This window comes from Nothobranchius furzeri, chromosome 11 (genome assembly GCF_043380555.1).
Source record: "Nothobranchius furzeri strain GRZ-AD chromosome 11, NfurGRZ-RIMD1, whole genome shotgun sequence".
NCBI classification, from domain to species: Eukaryota; Metazoa; Chordata; class Actinopteri; order Cyprinodontiformes; family Nothobranchiidae; genus Nothobranchius; species Nothobranchius furzeri.
In genome coordinates this window covers 66,037,704-66,060,012 of record NC_091751.1, presented here as the reverse complement: position 1 = coordinate 66,060,012, position 22,309 = coordinate 66,037,704, and the positions used below count along the sequence as shown (strand labels likewise).

At 42.5% G+C, this 22,309-nt stretch overlaps 1 protein-coding gene across 1 annotated transcript in view; it reads right to left on the bottom strand.

Annotated features, from left to right (window-relative positions):
* The window catches only part of cnpy1 (canopy FGF signaling regulator 1), a 37,961-nt gene extending 18,044 nt beyond the window's left edge, over positions 1 to 19,917 (bottom strand). Inside the window, exons 1-3 of the mRNA XM_015957587.3 lie at positions 19,555 to 19,917; positions 7,495 to 7,597; positions 7,187 to 7,302 (exon numbers count right to left, since the gene is read on the bottom strand). Of these exons, the coding sequence (XP_015813073.1) occupies positions 7,187 to 7,302; positions 7,495 to 7,588 (210 nt within the window). The 5' untranslated portion in view covers positions 7,589 to 7,597; positions 19,555 to 19,917. The remainder of the gene's footprint in view (positions 1 to 7,186; positions 7,303 to 7,494; positions 7,598 to 19,554) is intronic.
* Between the last annotated feature and the right edge of the window lie 2,392 nt (positions 19,918 to 22,309).

The window sequence follows — 22,309 nt, the reverse complement described above, 5'->3', positions numbered from 1 at the left end:
AGAAAGTCCAGGTTTTTAGAGAGAATTAGATCATTGAGCAGGAAGGACTTATTGTTAACAGAGCGGGTGTTTAATAGAGCCATGCTGAATGAGGTGGAGGAATCAGAAACCACAGAAACAGCTGGAGCTAGTGGACATAAATTAGCAGGGTTAGATCCACGGTCTTTATAAAAACCACTTGTGGAGGGAACAGGAGGAGAAACCACTGAGGAATGATGATAAACCGACCTTAAAAAACTTGGACGGAGAAACCGCGCCGCAACGCGGCCTGGCGGGAATGCGGAAGTGCCGCTCAGGTCGCCAATCAAAGGAAGAGAAGCCAGAAGATCACGCCGATGTTTACTAGATAAACCATGCTTTAACAGAAGTCTTATTCGCACCTGGATTCCTGCTCATTTACCTCTTTTCCTCCGACATTTTCCCGGGACCGGATAAGCATCGCTGGAGGCGCGCAGGTTGGTTGTTGTTTGGCTCCGGGCCAGTGTGCAACTCAGATAAACAAAGAGGGAGGTACGTCCTCGGTGCATCTTGGGCGATCGTGAACAAACGGAAGGATAAAAGAGTCTGGCAGTCATAGGAGATGGTAGCAGGGACACTACTGAAGAGTATCGCAGACAGGAGCAAGGTGGAAAAGAGGAGGTTAGTGGAGAAAAGTTAGAAAAAGTGGCCGTTGATTGCGGCATCTTGTTACCGACCGGAAGCGGCTGTATCATTACTATTTAAATCAAGACTACAAACACATTTATTTTGCAGGATACTCGAGTGTTGTGGTTTGTATCAAATTTTCTGTTCTTGATTTTAGCATTTTATTTTTATTGCTGCTTTTACAGTGGTTCTTACATTTTCTTTTTTTAAAAACTCATTTTAAATGTTAAGCACTTTGGTCACCCTTTGGGCAGTATAAAGCACTACACAAAGGAAGATTGATTGATAGTTCTGGGATGATATTTGGGTTATGAAGCTTTTTAAAATATTTTTTTTTACCAATCACAACATTTCTTTTGTTCTTTGATGATTATTTATTGTTTAATACTTTACCATTTCTTGTGTTTTATTTCCTAAATATAGAGCATAAAGCCACAGAAGAACTCCTCTTCCCCTGCTGGATAATAAAATCACATCAGTCCATCTGAGCCAGCGGGCTTAGGTCTGAGTCATTATCATGTCATGATATAAAATGGTTTGGAATTAAAGCCCTTCCTTGCCAGTTGAAGCCTTGTGAAAGGGAGCTGTCGGTCACAGTGTTGTTTGAAGAATGGGGTGGGGTGTGACCAGTTAGGCCACAGAATAGGCTTCTCAGGGATGCTATCTTCTATTCAACTCCCATTGGACAGGGAGCCATTATTGCACAAGAGTGGACAGCAGCCTTTCAATTTCATTGTCCTGCTGATACAGGCATGTGAAGATCCACAGATCAATAATAACAACAACAACAAAAATAATAATAACAATAACTGTTATAATAATAATAGCAATAATAATCTTTTAAATGTCAATCCTAACACAATAAAACAAATACATACTTTTTTCCATATGTTTGATGTGAGACATCAAATGGCCGGCTAATATTAACAGAGCTAGAGGTACAGTGTTCCTGGCCTTATGAGTACATTTAAAATAATCATGAATGACCAGTGAAATGTGAGTAAACCCCCTACCCTCTCCTGCTCAGCTCCGCGTGAAATGTCAGTTTCCTAAGTGAGACGTTAGGCGACCCAGTTAAGTTTCCTTAACATGCAAAACCTTTTAAAACTCAAAGCACTGGATATTTTTTTATTTCTCCAGTTACTGTTCTGACATGTTTTAAAGTCTAAAGCACAACTCCTGCATAAAGTTAGCCACTGCTTTTTTAACAGCAGAGAGATATTGTCACATCTGGCAGCACGAGACAGAAACCAAAGCTAAATCTCGCCACCAGAGATGGAGATTGTATTTGATGAACAGCTGCTCATCCATCTCTGGCATTTGTTTTATTTCACTGAGCTCATACTGAAATCCTGCAAAGAGACAGAAATAAAATAAAGCCAGACCACATGTCAGTTCACTCACTCAGCTGCCTTTGTGCATCCTCATTCTCAATGCATGACTTCCCACTGGTCACTGATGCACTCAGCGCTCCAACTAAGTTCAATGTCTTTGGATGGCTTAAATGTGTTATTGTTACAACAGGCAGGTTTAACTTTTGTGCCACAGAACAACCCCATGCCCCCAGGAAGTCCTACCGCGAAAAGGCCAAAGAGCAGAGACTTAAAACCTAAAATCCTCCTCACTGATGGCATCTAAGCTGTGACATCTCTCCCTATCGGATTCACACCAGGTCAAACGCTGCTGAAAGGAGGGAGCTCAGAGGGCATAGGATCAAGGGATGGCTCCTTCTGTGGCTCTCTAACATTTGATTAAACAAACAATAAAACAGGTGGAGGCTGGTGTCCACCAAGGACAGAGGAGGAGTCGGTCCCTCAGGAAGCTATCAATCATGACTCAGTGACTGAAATGATCTGATATTTTCAGAAATAGCAACAAAACTTCATCTGTAGTGATTTACGTTTACAAAGATTCTTGCGATTAAAGACAAAACAGGAAGGATGTTTCTGGAAAACCTCAAGGTTAAAAACTGTTCCCATCATGTTAGATAAAAACAGGAAGGAGTCCGTTTTCTGGTGGATGAGAGCATTTGATGGAAATGTTGTGTAATTCATTTATATTGAATGTAGGCACAAAATGTATATGACACGTTGATTTTAAAAAACCATAAAAGTGTTATATCTATATTTTCTCCCCTCTACATTTGAGAAGTGAACCGTTTGCATGTTTTCATTTTTGAGAATCACACACACTTAACGAGTGGTCTTGATTAAATGTTACAAATTAAGATATTGGACTAACCTTGGTAATGTTTATTGAGATCAGTGGGCTCAATGGTCTCCATTTAAAAAGCAGCTGGAAACGCACCTGTTCAGGCTGGCTTTGGCGTGACCTTTGATTCTTCATCACTATCCTCTCCTTTCTACCAGTGCCACCTTTCCACTCTGCAGTTACATGACCGACACCTAAGCTGATCCAGGTCGATCCTATTGTAATAAGCTGGGAGTCTTTATCCAAGTTTACATGCGCATTAGAAAATCGGCCTCTCAAATAACGTTTGTTCCACTCCGGTACAGTAGGTGGCGATATTCCCCTTTTCATATCGGCATTCTCCTGGTTAGCTCATGGCAACACATGCGGTAAACACAGGCTGGCAGGAGTGAAGCAGATGGGATTGACACAGGATATGCACAATGACTAATGCCCGGATCACACTGTGCGATTTTTGGCCGTCTTTGTCAAATCCCTCGTCCTGAGCAGAATCGTGACAAAAAAACGGTCAGCGTCAGGGTGATTTGCATACATGACCACCATGCTGTGAACGGACAGTGTGACCGGCTCTGCGACAGCTTTCTGAGCCGTCTTACGACCAAATCAGCCTCAAAAAGTCTCCAAGCACGGCTTGAAAACCCACGACTCCTGTCTGCAATTGACCAATGAAAACACACCTTTGGGGTGCCGCAGCAGCAACACTCCGCCTCTCTGAGCTTCGGTTTCATTTTGATTTTAAAATGTGGATTATAAACTACACACCAGATTTATTTTTGTTAATAGCCCAAGTTAAACCGAAGTTATACTAAAATAATTTAACTACCTTATTTTGACCATCAGCTCAATTGTGAAAACCATGATTCTATGATCTGTGAGAGCTGCGAGGAGATGAGCTCACGAACATAAAAAATTAAAACTCAAAAACATGAGATCCCTTTGCTGTTGGTGGAAATTTCACATATTCAACCGATAAGGATGATTCTGTGGCGTTTTGTTGCAGGGGAAGCTCCGAGACAGCGGGTGTGATCTGTCATAGCGGAGCAGTGAGACAGAATTCCCGGCAAAAGTTATATCGCAGCGATCTGTGACAGATTGTTACTTATCTGTAGTTTAGCGGGTTCTTGTGTATAAAAAAGGAGAAGGACGAATGACCAGCTGACAGCTCTGCTGTTTAGCTGGAAGACGGGAAAAGGAGACCCGCAGCCGGAGTCTGATGCCAAAGCGAGGATTTTAAAAACGAAGCTTCCTCTTTGAGGAACAGGAGTTGGGTCATGAACCAAAACTAAGTATTTATATTTTTTCAGCTTAGCTGCGGTTAGCGATCTGCTTAGCAACGTATGCTTTGGGAGGTGTGCTAATGACGCAGCGTGTCCTGCCGGAGAGAGACGTCGTGCAGTCTGCTTCACGAAAATCTTGCGGCATACGGTGCAACACCTCTCTGGAGTTCTCACAGTGTGACATGAACAATCCTGTGCGATGGCCAAAAACGCAGTGTGATCCGGCCTTAAAGAGCAAATTGCAGGTTAAAGACTCCCATGAACCAATGTTTAGAGAAATTATAGAAACTCGTTGATATTTTAGAGTCATTTTTGTGAGAAAGGTTTTTTTTGCTAAACCAAGTGACGTCGGCTGAGGGAGTCCTGTTAGCTTAATCCAGAGAAGAAATATGGATTCTAATGCGGCTCTGACACAGAGGAAACTTTAAATGTTTATAATTCTTCTTCTGATGGACCAAAACCATAAAGTTATGAGTTTGCTCATAGAGACAAACCAGAGGGAGAAACCATCGGCCAAAGCAGGGAGGAGAAGCAGGAGACAGAGTCGGAGAAGAGGCGTGGGTCAGAACCAGATCGGGACAAGCAGGTACAGGGAGCAGGCTGGAGACGTGGTAGTAGACAGGCGAGGGCCATGGCGGCAGGCAGAGTTCAAGGCAGGGGTCAGGCAAAAAAACAAGGACCAGAAGCTGTGAAGGCAAGGTGCAAGGCTGGAAGATCTACTAATAAAAAGTTTTCAATAATCTGGCAGGGGACTGGTGGCTGGCTGGTGAATATATAGCAGGGGGAGCAGGTGTGTGTAATGAGCTGATGACAGGGACAGGTGAGATGAATAAAGTGGCTGAGGGCTTGATGAGGAGGCAGCAGAGGCAGAGGAGAGTGAAAGACTGGGAGTCATGACACAACCCTAATATTTAGTCATATTTGACATCGCTTAGCCGTTTTTTGTACTCATTCTGTCACCCGTAGTTTAGTCTTTTTTCAGCTGCGTTTTTCACCGAGGCTTTTTATTATTTTATATGTTAGATTTGTTTTTGTAAATAAACCAGAAACCAGGAAACCTAGAAAGAGGAAACTTCCCTCAAAAGTTGTTGGTGAGGAGCAAGATGTGCCCATTGTTTTTCCATCCCAGATGCAGTAAGTATCTCTGCACTAAACCCGTTCCAGTTTCTATTGTCTAGTATTTCTGCTAATACTACTACTATACTATAATATACTACTACTTCCAGGAAAACAAAAGGTCCATGTACATCTGTGGTTGAGGATTCAGGTGTGGATGAAGGTGATTTGCCATCACAGCTGCAGTAAGTTTATCTACAGTTCAAATGTATTTCAAGTCAGACCCAGGTACCGCCGACCCACCAGAAGAACCCCTGGCTATCAGCTACCTCTCACCACCAGCTCCACAAACAAATCAGCAACAAGTAGCAGAAGGAGGCCCTGAAACATCAACAATTTCAGGAGCAGCCGTGTGCACAGGATGAAAACCCTCCAGTGGCCTCTGCTCAAGGTCACATCCCTGTCCCCTGGACCAGCGGACAAGGAATGGACAAAGCACAGAGGGCAAGTCAGGGGTGAAACAGGTACACTCTGTGCAAAATAAATTTAAAAAAAAAAAACACTCCCTGGATGTGCAAAGAGTACAAGAAAAAGTAAAGTCTGCCGCAGGACAAGAACTGCTCTGCAGAATACAACAGCTAAGAACACCTGAGCAATGACAGACAATATCTACGGAAACTCAGACACTGAAAGTTGTACAAATAAATAAATACAGGTTGTAATACATGGAATTGATAAAGTATCTTTGATAGATTGATGTTATGCTTGATGTTATGCTTGATTTCTGCTATTTCAGATTATTGGTTCATGCACATTTACATTTTCTATTCAGAAATTTCTGAAGAAAAATAAAATGCTTTTTATATTACAGTTATAAAATACTGTTTTGATTTAAAATCCCAATTATAAACCACACACCAGCTTTAAATGTTAATAGACCGATAAAACCAGAGTTATACTCAAAATAATTAAATCTCAGACCATCAGAAAGATGGTGACCTTGACCACTGTCTTGATACAGGAACATTTAACCAGTTGTTGTCATACTTGTTCACATGCACTTAGCCCCTTTATTATGGTATGTGTGATGTGAACACCCAGGGTGGAGGTCTGCACTCTGACTGCTTTCTAGTTTTTATTAGTTATATTTCTTGAGTATTTAATTTTAATACTGTACCAAGTTTTGCTTGCAATTTGTGACAATTCATGGTGTGTTTATAGATCATCAATTGCAGTTTATCAAAATAGGGGGGCCCAGAACATTGTCTTGCATAGGGCCCCCACAATGCTAGAAACGGCCCTGGGGGCCATGGCAGAAAATAATTAAGAAGCACTACTTTGATGCAGCAGAGTGTGTGTGTGTGTGTGTGGGGGGGGGGGGGGGGGGGGGGGGGGGTATTCACAATGAGTACAATATGAAATGTTTCAAAATATGAAACTTTAAAATAAAAAATTTCTAATTGGAGATATTTACACATTTTTAAATGTGTTGACATGTTTTACTCTTTTCATTTAATTACATTTAAATATTTCTCATTTGTTGTCACTCCTTTCCAGAAAGATAAATACTTATAAAACATTCATTTAAATTTCAGTGTCTGAAGCAACTAAATCTGAAAGAGGTCAATCCGCGTCCTCGGTGACGACTCCGAGGCTATATGGGCTGAGTTGCCTCTAAACCTGTGCCAGTCATGTTCTCTGATGCTTTTAAGTCTCGTTTGAAGACACATTTGTATGTCATGGCATTCCAACAGTAGATGTTGTAGCACCATGTTATTGTCCTGTTTGTAATGTGGCTTTTTTTTATTAGGTTTTATGCTTTTATGGCTGTTTCATGTCGTCTTATTTCTACCTGTTGCCTGCTTTATTGTCCAGAACGTTGGATGTCCAATAAGGTCGTGGAAGGGACTTTACAAATGAATTGAAAGGAAATTAAACTTTTCAATTCTGACTAGCTTGGAGCTGACAAAAACAGAACACCAACAATGGTGGATTACCTTTTTATCCTGCATAGTTCCATCAGGGCTGAGTGAAAAACCACCAACACTGATGGTCTTCTTTGGGTCAACTTGACTGATTGAGTGGGTTAACTCATCCACTATTGCCTCGCATGCTGGAAAACAAAAGGTAGACCTCAGTTACGACAATGAAACAGTCTTTGACAATCAAAGCTAATAACACTTTCAGGGTCCTGATCTTGCTTTGGGACCATCAGTAAAACCCTAAAATGCCAGCATTAGGAACTTTTATTTGTACATCATCCCTTTAGACGCAGACAAATCGAGATGAAAAGCTCATCTCTTACCAGAACAGTAAAGCGCCGCATCTCTCCTACTCTGGGTACCATGTATGAAGGCAGATAACACCATCACAGTGATCTGAACTATCCAAGATGCCATGCCTGGACCCTGAGGAAATAATCAGACAACTCTTTACCAACACATTAAGCATAAACTCATTCATTAATGAGTTAACCAGATCCTTTATTACTACCACCGATTCAGGGGAAAACTGGACTCTTCACACAGAGAAATTACAGGTACAAATGTAAGTTTGAGTTCTGTTGGCAGTGATGTTGTTTACTGGTCTAGAAATCTAGACAAATCGTTGCAAAAGATTTTGCCCAGCAGGTTGGTCTAGCCATGCCCCGTTATAGTCTCAGCAGGTCTATCACTGGCTCGGCTAAGCAAAGGCCTGGCCAATCACAGTGCTCTATGTTTACAGGTACAGCAGCAGCTCAGGAGGTAGAGCGGGTTGTCCAGTAATTGGAAGGTTGCAGGTTCGATCCTGGCTCCAACCAGGGAATGCTGCTGTTGTGTCCTTGGGCTAGACACTTAACCTGCCTTGCCTGCTGGTGGTGGTCAGGGGTATGGTGGCGCCATTTTTTGGCAGGCCTCGCCTCTGTCAGTGTAAGTAAGTATATTATATTTATGTAGCACTCATCACAAACAGAAAATCACAAAGTGCTTCACATAAATCAAAACAAAACATTAATGAGCTTACAACAGAAATAAATTAAAACCAAAACAACAAAGTCATAAAACACCATAAAACAAATGAAAGATGATTACAAATTTGAGTTGAATATAAGAGAATAAAATATTTAGGTAAAAGCAGCTTTAAATAAAAGGGTTTTCAGCAGTTTTACAAAAGTGTCCAGACTGTCAACACTACGTAAGCATAAAGAAAGATAATTCCAAAGTCGGGGTGCAACAGCCTGGAAGGAGTGATCCCCTCGACTTTTATATCTGGTCTTTGGAACTTCTAGAAGGTTCTGGTGTGTGGACCTGAGGGCTCGGGTTGGAGCATAAAGGTTGGTTTATGCTTGACGCGTCCACGAGGTTCGCGCGGCGAAATTGCGTCATTTTAACAACCACGCCCCTCCACCGCGCCTCCGCACGGCCCAAAATTTTTGCACCGCGCACCTAGGAAATTTTCTAACCACGCGGACGGTCGGACGCGGAAAAACATGGCGGACCGGCAAGAACTAGTATGGCAGAGGTTGGTAAATACAGACATTTGTATGATTCAGCTCTCAGAGATCACCGTGATCAACATGTTGTTAATAATTCTTGGAGAGAAATAGCTCGCACTGTCGGAAAAGACGAGGACGCTGTTAAAAATGCTGGAATGCCATGTTGTAAACAGTAATTTTTACTTCTACTATGGTGTAGTGTTGGATGCATGCCGTAGAGCTCCATGCTGCCCCCTACAGTTTGGGAGAATATTGGCTCACCGCAGAGACGAGCCACATGAACCATAAACGCTGCGAGTTGTGAAGCGCGTTCCATCCGCGAGCCGCATCACCAAGCGGAAAGTAAATGCGTCAAGCATAAACCAAGCTTCAGGCTTTAACAGTTCAGTAATATAGGGAGGAGCTTGACCACGTAGAGCCCTGAACGTTATAGTCAGGATTCTAAAATGAACTCTAAAGTCAACGGGTAACCAGTGCAGAGACATTAGAATAGGAGTGATGTGTGCTCTTCTGTTTGCTCCAGTTAGGATCCTCGCTGCAGAGTTCTGGACCAACTGAAGGCAGTCAAGGGCTTTTTTGTTAAAACATGTGAAGAGTGTGTTACAGTAATCTAGACGGGAGGAGATAAAGGCATGGGTAACCATTTCAAGTTTGAAGCGGCAAAGATGGTGCCATTGACAAATTTACAGTAAGCAGCATCCTGACCAATCGCAAGCTTGCGTTCTCCATTTCTTTCGACGGACAGTTAAAAATTGGGGCATGTCTCCATCTTCCTATGCGATAATGTTAGAGGGCTCTTGCGTCCACGCATAATGGCGTTGCATGTCTCCGTCCCGATGGAGACGGAGAAGTATAAATTAGGCTTTAGGGCTGCATAAAAATACATCACAGAAATGCATCGTGTTCTGTATGATGACAAACTAAACAAACGCTTCATTATTTAAGGCCCTGTGTGTGAAATCCATTGAAACCATGATTAAAAAATGTAACTCTGTATTGTACTGCTGCAACGGTGGCCCAAAAAGGCAACAACCTCCAGTTTAGCATGAGCTTAATTGTAGAATCAATTTCCAATCTCTCTAGCCTAGCCCACACAAATCATTTAACTATATGACTAATTAAAAAAGCATTTTTAATTATGACTGTTATATCAGCCTACCAGTCCAGTACCAGGAAGGTTAGCTGGAGCTGGGGACACGCCGTGCATGTTGTGCATAAACTGCCACAGATTACCAGCTGAAGGAGACCCACATTTGAGAAGAAGCCCTCTTAGAAGCAGGTTGTCTCAGTACCGCGCGGAGAAGTTCATCACCAATAGTAGTATTTGTGGAGATCAAGTAAACAATGCAGACTTAGCCACCGGCTATGAAGTAAGTGGACGAGCGCAGCTTTTCATTTTTTTATTATCAGATTTATTGACAACAGAAAATGTATCTCAATAGGAGTCAGAAACTTCGATAATGATACATTTTCGATTTATTGCCCAGCCCTTGGCTGGAGTCCAGCTAATAGTGGGCCGGGATCTCATCACATGCGACTTCCGAGTGTTGGACAAGACGGCCTGACAAACTTGACGTGTCTTTCGATTTCATTGTTTGTTACTGAAACTAACAAAGTACAGCAACCGTGTAGCTATTCTCTTCTTCGTGGTTGAATTAGCAGACTCCATGCTTCCAGAGCGCACTACTGCCCTCCGCTGGTTCTTTCAGGTTATAGTCATAGTGCAAACGTGTAATGAGGAGCTCGTCTGTCCCTAAACAGCTACTGTATTTGAAGATGGAGCATGACCATGGAGCGTTGGCCACAGTTTATGTATTTAAAATATAAAACTTCAAGCTGAAACAAATATTTAGTATTGATGTTGGTGGATAATATTAATGAAAAAGGACAAGTTTGTGAACTGGATACACAGAATTTGATAGTAAACAGGTAAAAATATCACACACTGGGACTTTATATGCAGCTTGCAGATAGCAGCATTTATCTGATCTCCATAGACATCACTGCTGTCACCTACTAAACTATAGCTCACTCTAGGGAACATTAATGTGCCATGCCATTAGATATGACATGATAATGTTAGAACATGAGGTCGCCATAAGGTTGTCTCTTTTCTCCAGCAGGAATGAATGTAATGTTCTTGCAGGTCAGAGCTACAGGGGTGTGTTTTCACACAATCAGCAAAAAGCAAAGCAAAACACTACCTCTGCTGCATATTTGGAAGCACAACAGTGGTGGACCATTGTTTTAACACAAATGTCAGGAGTCCCAGTAAGTTCAAATAAAGGCAACTGCACTTTGTTTTCTAAATACTTCTAACGCCGGGGACACACCGGCCGCGGAAGCGCCGAGAAGCGAATCGCTCACGAAATTCGGCCGCTGCTCGCCGCTCCTCAGTTCAGATCAGACGCGCCCCAGTCGAGGCGCGCCTCGGCTCAGCTGTAGTTTTTCTTTTAAACACTCGGTGTCCTCCATTTCCTCTCTGCCTTTTCTCAGCTCTTTTCCTCTACGTTTGAGTGTTTGTGTGTGCGCGCGCGCGTACGTGTGTGTGAAATAATATTATAAATAAATATTTTCCTTGAACGTGGACACACCGTGTGTGTGTGTGTGTGTGTGTGTGTGTGTGTGTGTGTGTGTGTGTGTGTGTGTGTGTGTGTGTGTGTGTGAACCTATGTTTCTGCCAGTTGAATCTCTTGGAACCCGCTCCAGTTCTGCAGCTGTATCCTAGCAGTTTCTTCCGAAATGGATACGTAAATAATTATGTTTTTCGGGGGTCGTACATCTCCTTGTGTTTCTCAACTTCCATAATTAATTTAAAGTCATCCATCTTAACTGCTTGCCTCAGACTTTCTGCCTCTCTGTCCTGTTTGCTCCGTGAAGACACCCAAAACCACACACCCCTTCACGTGTTCACACACGCACACAAGTTCGATGTGTGTGTGTGTGTTCGTGTGGTTTTTCTGCAGTGTCTGATTACGAACACATTTGATTGCGTAATTTTATTTTGAAATGCTTTATTTTGTTAACTTTACCGGCCTGCCTCTTATGTCTAGGTTTGACTTCCTGCCAGAATTGACGCGATTCACCCGCGGCTCGCGAAAAAAATAGAGCCGATGCCGAAATGATCGCTGCACGGCGCGGGCTGGAGCGCCGGCGCGAGGTGATTTGCGGCGCTTCGGCGGCCCATGTGGTCTATAGAATAGCTTAACAAGGGCGCCGAATGAAGGCGGTCCCATTTTCGCTGCGCTTCGCGACCGGTGTGTCCCCGGTGTAAGGCTTCATATCTGGCAGGTTTAGGTTTAGGTTTAAATATCTCCAAGGCTTCTAATCTGAGGAGATTTCGGTTAACAGAAGAAAGTATGGAGTAAAATTGGCTCAGCTAATCTGAAGAATTATCTAATCTTAATCTGGGACACAAAAGTGCTCGATTTCTAAAGCGGTTAGGAAGTTCAATTAGCCATAGAACAACAAGGACTCACATTAGTGACCGTTTTAGTCTTCTGAGCCTTCATACCTGGTTAGTCAGTCAGCAGGCCATAAAGCACAAAATACTTTAGCTTGTTCTGGAATCCTGCCTCCTTGTTTACGGGGGTGGGCATTCATTCATCCAAGGAATGATGGGCAGAGCAACAAATTAGAGGCCCTTTCTCCACATGAATGTTCGTTTCCCTCTCACAAAATCAAGAAGCAACTTTTGTTTCTCCTCTACCACAAAGCTGCCCCTGGAACCTCTAGCTCCCTCTGTAGGTCTACTTCAACATTACATCTGAAATCACACCAGTAAACTCCAGTTCTCACAAAAACTTGTTTCGATTGTTATCGACACTACTGTAACGGCAGGGGCACTGTTCCTTTAAGCCCAGTAGGGCACACTGTGGCTCCGCCTATTTTTTACTGATACGGTGTTCGGAATAAAGATGAGGTGAGGATGGCCTTGCTTCTTCGATTGTTTGGATGGATCACAGTGAAACTGTGGGGCTCTGCAAACATGTCAGCAAGTCGTAAGCTGCCATTTTAAATCTGTTTAATTAAACAATATAAATAATTATCATTCACTGCTGTGAAACTTAGATCATATAAGAGGTCTCTTTGAAGCTTTGCAGTAGTGATGCACCGGTATGAAACTTTTGGGCTGATACCGATATTAAGATCACGGTTATGGTCGATAACCGATATTTGCCGATATCGATATACTGACATTAATGCTTAAAATAAGCAGACTTTGTATAGAATAAAAATGATAAAAGCTGAATTTAAGTTATGTACACACATCACACACATTTACGCTTCTGAGATGATTACAGTCACTGAGACTTGACTAAACATTTACACATCACCCCCTTCACCCTCTGAAACAGGCAAACAAATGGTGACAAGATGAAAAAAATATCGGTTGATAATATCAGCACAGTTTTTTTATCAGACCGATACCGATATTGATGCCGATATATTGTCCATCCCTACTTTGCAGCACATTGTCACAATTTAGCACCCATGGCAAGGGAAACAAGGTATGAATGAACCCTTCCACTGTCCTATCAGGTGACCTGTCCAGGACAGGGGAGGGTTTAACATGGCTGATGGTTTATACCTGGCAAGGGTGAAGTGGTGCACTCCTAAAAAATAAATTCATTAAAATAATAATAATAATAATAATAATACATTTTATTTCAAAGCGCCTTTCAGGACACCCAAGGTCACTTTACACAAAACACGTAATAAAATACAATAAAACAATAATAAAACCCAAAGAAGAAAAAACAGAGAGAAACATTTCAATAAAATCAGAGGTTGTAGGCAGATTTAAACATATGTGTTTTGAGTTTTGATTGGAAAAGGGTAAAACTGTCGATGTTCCTGATGTCTGGGGGAAGTGAGTTCCAGAGTCGAGGAGCAGAGCGGCTGAAAGCTCTGCTCCCCATGGTAGCGAGACGGGCAGAAGGAACCGCAAGATGGATGGAAGAAGAAGATCTGAGTGAACGGGAGGGGGTGTGAATACTTATAAGGTCTGAGATATATGGAGGAGAGAGGTTGTGGATTGCTTTGAAGGTATGGAGGAGAATTTTGAAGATGGACCTGAATTTAACTGGGAGCCAGTGGAGCTGCTGGAGAACCGGCGTGATGTGGTGAAAGGAAGGGGTTCTGGTGATAATACGGGCTGCTGAATTCTGGACCAGTTGCAGTTTATGAAGGAGTTTGTTGGGGAGACCATAAAGAAGTGAATTGCAATAGTCGAGACGGGAGGTGACGAGGCTGTGGACGAGAATGGCGGCAGTGTGAGGGGTCAGTGAGGGACGGAGACGGTTTATGGAACGTAGATGGAAGTATGCTGACCGAATTAAGTTATTAATGTGAGCCTGAAAAGAAAGGGAGCAAAATAAGCACCTGGGGCCCATCTCACCCCACTAACAACGCAGGAGGGTTAAAAGATGTTGTTTATAGGTTTTGTCTTTAAAATCACGAATCATGTGTTGGATTATCTTCTGTACCTGTTTTCACTGTGCTTACACACCTGTGTGTTCTGTTGGGATAAAAAGAATAAACAAAAGGATGGCATTCTCTTCACTTTCTGGACTGGCGACAGCAGCTCCAACTACTAATGATGACGGTAAATGTTTTATCTATTTAGCAGATTTGATTCCTAATTAACAGGCTGGTACAGTAAATACACTGCTCAACACAACACAGTGTAACTCCAAGTCAATCACACTTCTGTCCATTAGGAAGCAAAACTGATTGACAATCAATTTAACATGTTGTTGTGCAAATGGAACAGACAACAGGTGGAAATTATAGGCAATTAGCAAGATATCTCCAGTAAAGGAGCGGTTCTGCAGGTGGTGACCACAGAGCACTTCTCAGCTCCTCTGCTTTCTGGCTGGTTGGCAAATGTTCCACTGGCACACTGTGCTCTTCACAGATGAAAGCAGGTTCATACTGAGCCCATGTGACAAATGTGGCAGAGTCTGAAGACACCGTTGGGAACATTCTGCTACCTGCAACAACCTCCAGCATGACCAGTTTAACAGTGGGTCAGTAATGGTGCGAAGTGGCATTTCTTTGGGGAGGGATCTATGGTACTGGTCAGTGAGTACAGGGCCCACTAGAGGACGTAGGACCCTTGGGTCCTCAGGCCCCCCTCATATAGAGAAAAACGAGAAAAACTGATTTTTGTAATTGTTTCTCTTAGGACTTTTATCATCTCTGGTGTGAGTTTAAAATATAAGTGTGTTAGCACTGTGTTGATTATCCCTAATATGAATAAGTGTTTATTTATTCAATGTTTCTCTTCTTTAATACGCAATTGAAGTTATGCTATTCATGGATAAAAAATCGTGATAAAATCGAAATCGTGATAAAATATTGGAAAAATCGTGAGATTCTATTTTTGCCATATCGCCCAGCCCGAGCTTGTATAACCTCTGTACACTCCAGAGACACCTTTAACTTTTAAAGGTTTTCCTTGTCTTAACAGACCTGCTCCACTGCTGATTTGGTTGGATGGAAGTTTCAAAGGTTCATGAAGTAAGAATGACATCCTGTGGTCAAATGTGGGCACTGCAGTCCGTGTATCAAAACAATCGAGTCCGCCCTGAGCAACAGTTACGGATCAGCACCAGAACATTCTAATTGACAAGTAAAAACAAGTCATGCACAGTAAATTGATAAGTATTGTGGAAGACAGAAGACGGGGTTGCCAGATTCTGGGGGCGTGGTGACTGGACGCCGGCTGGTGCTTGTCAGGCGTAATGAGGCCAGAGTGGAGAAAAGGGTGGCAGATCTACCAAGGTGTGTGTGTGTGGTCGACCTGTCATTGTGGCACCCGGTTCTGGGGGGTGGGATCGTTCGCAGTTGGTTAGGATTGCCGGCGATGAAGACAGCTGAGTAGGTGGGCAGTGTTCCAGCGCTAGGAGGGGAGGCGTGACGCCTTCTTTAGGTAGTGAGGGCTGGGAGTTTTTGGGTGCCGAGACCATGCCGACATCTGCCGCCGCAACTCCGGCAGCCGGACCTGAGCCTTGGACTCACCCGCTGTCCTCGCAAGCTGAACCCTGGGGCGTTAGACGGTGTCAGAAGCTCAGACCCCGGGGAGGGGGGTCGCATAAACTGGGCCACCTAAGTACCCGCTTGCTTGATTTTACTTATGCTGAACAGCTGGTTTTATCGTGAAGGAACTTGGCCGTAGTGTTTTATTGTTGGTTGTGTTAATAAAGGATATTTTTGATAAATTGCTGCCTACTGGTGCCTTTTTTAGGTTCTGACAGGAGGGTAAGATATTCTGCCCGTGCTCCCACTGAAACTTATATTACAGTATATAAATACTTTTTTAATGTAATATCAAGATGTTGATAACTGAAAACAGTAGCTTGAGATATTTCTATTGACCCTTTGCACGTGACGTCACGCCACTGTAGCGTTATGAAAATGCTATTTTCTGCCCTTAACAGCTGCCCTTTAACACAGTGACAGTGTGCATGAATTGCCACGGTCGTGCGCTTGCTTTGGTGTTTACATTCCAGGAAAGAAGACAGAAGAAGGTCGAAGAACGCTTTTCATTAATTAATCAAAGAACTTTATTTGTAATAAAGCTAATCAAAACAAATGTTGGTCAATAATAATCAGGTGACTGATCTGTGAAATCAATGTAATGATTTATGTGTTTATTGAATAACAGGATTAACTATGCCAGACATTCTGATTCACATAAGGTAAGCACAGGACACATTGTCCGCTCATTCCAATCAGAACCTCCGTTCTGTTGCGGGGCAGAGTCTGTAGTGTTTATTTAATCTGTCCACTCCGATTGGCTAAGAATTATAAACAACTGACTATATTCCGCTACACCACTCATGTGACCGCCCCCTTCGCCATGATGGACGGCAAAAAGACCGTTTACACCCGTAGAAACTCCAATGAAGGTAAGCAAAACAAGCCAGTTTGTAGCCTTTAATGGCTTTTATTTAGTTGATTTGACAGTAAAATGGTGTTAGCTTGCTGCGTGGTCGGCTGCACTAAGAGGCAAGGATGTAAACTCAACTCGTTTCTTCTTTTTAATAACTTTGATGGCGACTGAGGACGGAGATGAACTGCAGCGATCAATCAATCAAGCGGACTAGCAGGCCTCAGATTTGCAGCGAACATGTTATAAACAGGTAAGATTAACGTTAATTTATTTCACGAGGAAGACGGGGACAGGGATAAATGTGATGCGTTTATACTAGTTATTGATCATCCTGATGGACGGGTATTTCACCACGGAGGCTGCGCTCCGTCCACTGTAGTGTAGAGCGAGACAATTATTAGCGATATTAAAGCTCCGATGAATGATTACGTGTGTTAAAATTATGTTATTTATTTATTTATTTATTTATATGAGCGTCGGCGTTCAGAGATCTCATTCCGGTGTGAGAGCAGCAGCTGGACCCGGTAACACCACCAGCAACAGACGCTGGTAGGGATCCGGACTTTTTAACAATCAGCTTTGGTTTAAAGTGAAACGCTGTTTATAACATAAAGTTATAAATCCAGCGGGGTGAATTTGGGCAAAGTTAGCAACATGTTTACATCGGTGAACAGTTCCAGAGAGAACGTAAGCTAACGTTGGTAAGCTAGTTAGCATACCGCTCTCTATGAGCCCCCGCTAGATGCACTACTTCTTATGATAACTGAACTGGGCATGAACTGGTTGAAGGATTGCTGGAGGAGTTTTGTTTTTGTTTTGATCGCAAAAACAATTTCAGGCTCTACTTTTCCCTTTGTTTAGTAATCGTGTCGCTCACTGTTTACATGCTTTTGCCGTCCACCATGGTGGACCCAGGTAGGGCTGGGCGATATGACGATATTAGACCGTTTTACGATCTACACATCTGACGGTCTGTCATTTTTGAGAGACCTTTTTATCACGATTCACAGCTCTGCTGTTGAAATTCTGCCTCTGAATGAAAAGGGAACTTACCTCCGGCGAATGACACGCCTTTGTTTGACCCTTAGCCAATCAGAGTGAGTCATATTAATATATTAGAGCCCCGCTTGTTTTCACCTGTGTGTGAACAAACATGGCTTCGGCCGCGGCTGAGAGCGACAACGAGGTTTTCGTTCCGAAGAGGAACGCCTCGTCCGTTATATGGAACTGGTTTGGTTTTTCACCAGATGACAAAGAGCAGCGAAACGTCATTTGCAAAGTTTGCAAGGAGAGCGTCAAGGCAAGTGATGGCAACACCACAAACTTGTTTAATCACTTGAAAAGAAGGCATCCCAAACAATGCAATGAGAGCCAGCTGGCAGCTAAAGCTAAAAAGCCTGCGGCTGCAGCGGCTAGTGCTTCTTCCAGGCAGCAAACGCTAACAGAAACACAAAACTCACTCCCTACGACAGAGACAGCAGACGATGGAACAGCGTGACCGATGCAGTGACGTACCACTTGGTTAAAGATTTGTGTCCCGTGCGAACAGTAGGAGTGGGATTTAAGAAAATGATAAAAACATTGGATCCGCGCTACGAGTTTTCCGGCCGCAAGTATTTTTCGAACACAGCCATTCCACGCATGTACGCTGAATGCAAAGTGAGTGTTGCAGAAAACATTCAGAATGCGCAGTTTTTTGCTACCACAAGCTACATTAGAGCCGTATTAGCGCTTAACTATCCACTACATGAGCAACTGGGAGCTACATAGTATTTTGAACAAGTTAATGTTTGCACAATACGTTTGCAATTGACATGTTTGCACTTTAAATATGTTTACGATTTTAATTTATGTTAAGTTACTTGAAAAACGAGAAAAACTGATTTTTGTAATTGTTTCTCTCAGGGCTTTTATCATCTCTGGTGTGAGTTTAAAATATAAGTGTGTTAGCACTGTGTTGATTATCCCTAATATGAATAAATGTTTATTTATTCAATGTTTATCTTCTTTAATATGCAATTGAAGTTATGCTATTCATGGATAAGAAATCGTGATCAAATCGAAATCGTGATAAAATATTGGAAAAATCGTGAGAAAGAGGAAATTCAAACCATCTCTTCCATCGATCATAATGGGCAATGTGAGATCACTGGCCAACAAGATGGAGGAACTCCAAGCCCTTTCAAGGACTCAGCCAGAGTTTCGGCAGTGCAGTGTTATGTGTTTCACTGAGACGTGGCTGCAGGACCACATCCCCAATTCCAGCGTCTCTCTGCCAGGATTCCTGACTGTATGAGCAGACAGTTCACGTAAAAAAACGAACAAATTTACAAACGATCGTTCAATGAACACGTTCGGGCACAACACTGCTGATTGTAAACTGTGACTACGTCTCTCTTCGGCCTTTCCAAAGGGAGAAAAACTGAAAATCCCCCAGCCGGCTGAGAAGGAAATCTGATTCAGTATAACCTTCCTAAAAACATGATTCAGACTGTTTTGTGGGTATTTCACTGTACAGTTTTTACATATTGTACCTTTAACACACCTGCTTGGCTGGGTTGGAGAGATTTTAAATGAGCCTGTATAATAGCTTAGTGTGTGTGTGTGTGTGTGTGTGTGTGTGTGTGTGTGTGTGTGTGTGTGTGATATTCAGACATTTCTCTGCTCCAACACACCTGATTTGACCCCGTGGGTGGTTGACAGGCTGAATCAGGTGTGTTGGAGCAGAAAACAGCTAAAATTGCATGGTGAAAAACGAGGACCAGTGTTGGAGACTCTTGTCCAAGAGGACACCATGACAGGCACTGGTGAAAGACACGTTGTTTCAAATTAAACTACTTGTGTTTTACCTTAAAGGTGAGAGAACAGATGGGTTCCTGCCTTCACCTGCTTGTCGGCAAACTAAACTCTCTGAACTTGTGCTCGTTGTCCTGAAACTTAATGGTTCCGTTTCACTGGGTTTCCATCGGGGTAGAGCCGGTTACTCTTACCTGAAGCGCAGCAGGTTTCTTCCAACGGCGGTTAGGAGGACTATAACTCAGCTGTCATCAGGTCGTTACCCCTACTCGTGCCCGTCTTTGCTCGTGTTACCGATTCCCCTTAACGGATCTTAACCCGCTCATGTACGCAACAGTACGATTTCCGGTTATTACTATCAAAATAAACGTCCAGCAGTCGCCTCTGCTTGGAGTTTCGAGGTCTTACTGCTAGCCAAGTGGAGCTGTCCGTAAGCAGAGCCGGTTACAAGTTTTCTACATGACTCAGTGTGTTAAATTTCAACTCATTATCAGTTTGAGAAGAACTTGTTTTACTGTAAAGGTCAGAAAAAGTTCACTTCCGCTCTCACCCTATTTAACTTGACCCCGTCTGCGTCTCTACGTGTCTGACTTCTGCGCAGCCACGTTCAGTCAGTCACCCAATCACCTGTCCGGTCGGTCAGCTGATCAGCCAATCACGTCCCGGACACCATAGACATGAATACGTGACGCCCCATAGGGCGCTGGAAAGCGTATGGGAACAGCGTTGCCGCCATTTTGGATGGGTCTCCTCAGTCTCCAAAGTGAATTCAGAGTTGGCAACAATGGCCGTTTCTGTGCATCCTGCAGTTGCAGTAACCTGCGTACTATTGAAAACAGATCATGTGGGATTACTATTGACTTTTCTAGGCTACCTAATACATATTATAATTTATTTTGTCTAATTATATGTATAAATTAAGTATGTCATACCATGTGTCTGATTTTGTGAAAAAGCAAAATAAAGTGTGTGTTTTAGTTGTGTAAGCAGCACATTCAACAGCAGAAATGAATACACTGGAGCAGGGGCGCCTCCAGAAAGTTTTGATGGGGTGGCCAGACGAGGCCAAAGAAATTGGTCCTTGTGGTAACTCTGGGAGAGTTCAGCCTGTGGCGATGTATTTCATTGCTCCTTTATTTGTTTATTTTTTTAAATACTTATCCCAAACATTTGGATTAAAATTTTCAAACACAAACATTTCAGAAAACTACTTTTCAGTTATTTAAAATAATATTTCAATTTTTATTTTAAAATGTTTTTTGTTTAATTTACCTGTTGCTGTGTTCACAACAAACTATGAAATTAAAAACTTTTAAAAAATGGCAAGCAGCAAAAACATAAGTATTGTTTTTTTATCCTGATTATTTCTTTACTCATTAATTGTATTATTTTTATTTAGTTTTACAATTATTTCTTGAATAAATAAGATCAATTTAGGGTTTGAGTAAACAATAATGTGATTTATTAACACTGACATTGCTGGTGGAACCAGCAATTTTCTAGGGGTGGCTATGACCACCCCTGGCCAACCCTTGGGGGCGCCATTGGAATGGAGACCCATTAAAAATGGCGGCCGGCCACTTTGGCAGCTCCAATAGGCAGCGCCAGTCCACAGGGTGTCTGTGTAAATGTGTTTGTGCCAGACACAAACCTATGCCACGCCTCATTCACAGCAACGTCGTACATCAGCACGTCCCAGCACGGACCCTCGGATATTGTCTATAAAACTTTAAGGTTATAAGAGCAGAATTCCCATTCCCATTTTTCCCAGAGGAAGTTTAATATATTTCCAGGAATTGTAGGTTTAGATAATAGCCTATAGGTGGCATCAACAATAGGATCATTGAGTCCTGAACAAGAACAGCTGAAAGCGCATTCTGTATTTGTGTCTATGTGAGAAATTCTTAAAATTTGTTTCATTAAGATCTCACCTTTGTTACAGATGCAACCCTCTCCAATCACCTCTTTGGAGTTTGAATCTTTGTGGAGAAGACTTTGGAGCTGAATCTGAATAGAATAGTATAGACTTTATTGATCCCACAGTGGGGAAATTTGCGTGCTACAGCAGCACCAACACTTAAAGATCAAGTCATCCCAAATCAACTTTTTTTCTGGTAAACTATATAAATGTGTGTCTAATCGTGTTGCAGACACGTGTAGTCAGTAGTTTTGCACTTTAGTGAATTTTAGTTAAAAGTTTAATTTTCTGCCTGAAACTGTCAGTGTTGTGCCGTTGTCAGGTAAAAACTCTGCACTGCATTTGAATTAAAATCTGCCATCACTATTGGCTAAGAGGTCCCCTAGAACATTAGCTGGTACCATATGATGTCACAATGTCATTGTGAGCCTGTGTGTGTGTATTTGTTAGTGGCTCCGCCCTCTCGGTCTGCTAGGCAAGAGCATTTGTTGCATTTTTCAAACAGGAAATGGGAATGGAGTAATAATCTGGTAGGGGGTGACTTGCTCTTTAAGAGTATAATTTGAAGATAAATAATAACAAAGGTACACATATATACACAAATAGGCAATAAGCTACTATTGTAACCTTCAACCAATAAATACCACAAATAAAACCGAAGAACTTGGGTTCTAGAACTATGCAGCATAAGGGACGCAGACGCACTGTAAATCTGGTATTGCACAAATATTGAACACATACTGAGTATTGCATTGATGTCATTATGTAACAGGATACTGCCAGTACAGCATAAACTGAGGAGTTATACACTGTTACATCAGAGGGGATGAACGACCTATGGTAGTTTTACATCTCGGAAGTCTCAGTCTGCCTCTGAAGGAGCTGTCCATGGTCTCCACAGTGGATCGCAGTGGGTGGGATATTTTGTTTTAAGATGGAGGTCATCTTCCCCACCATGCTCCTTTAACACATCTTCCCAACTGAACCCAGTGGGCATCCCAGAGCCGAGTTAGCTTTGTTAACTAGTCCAT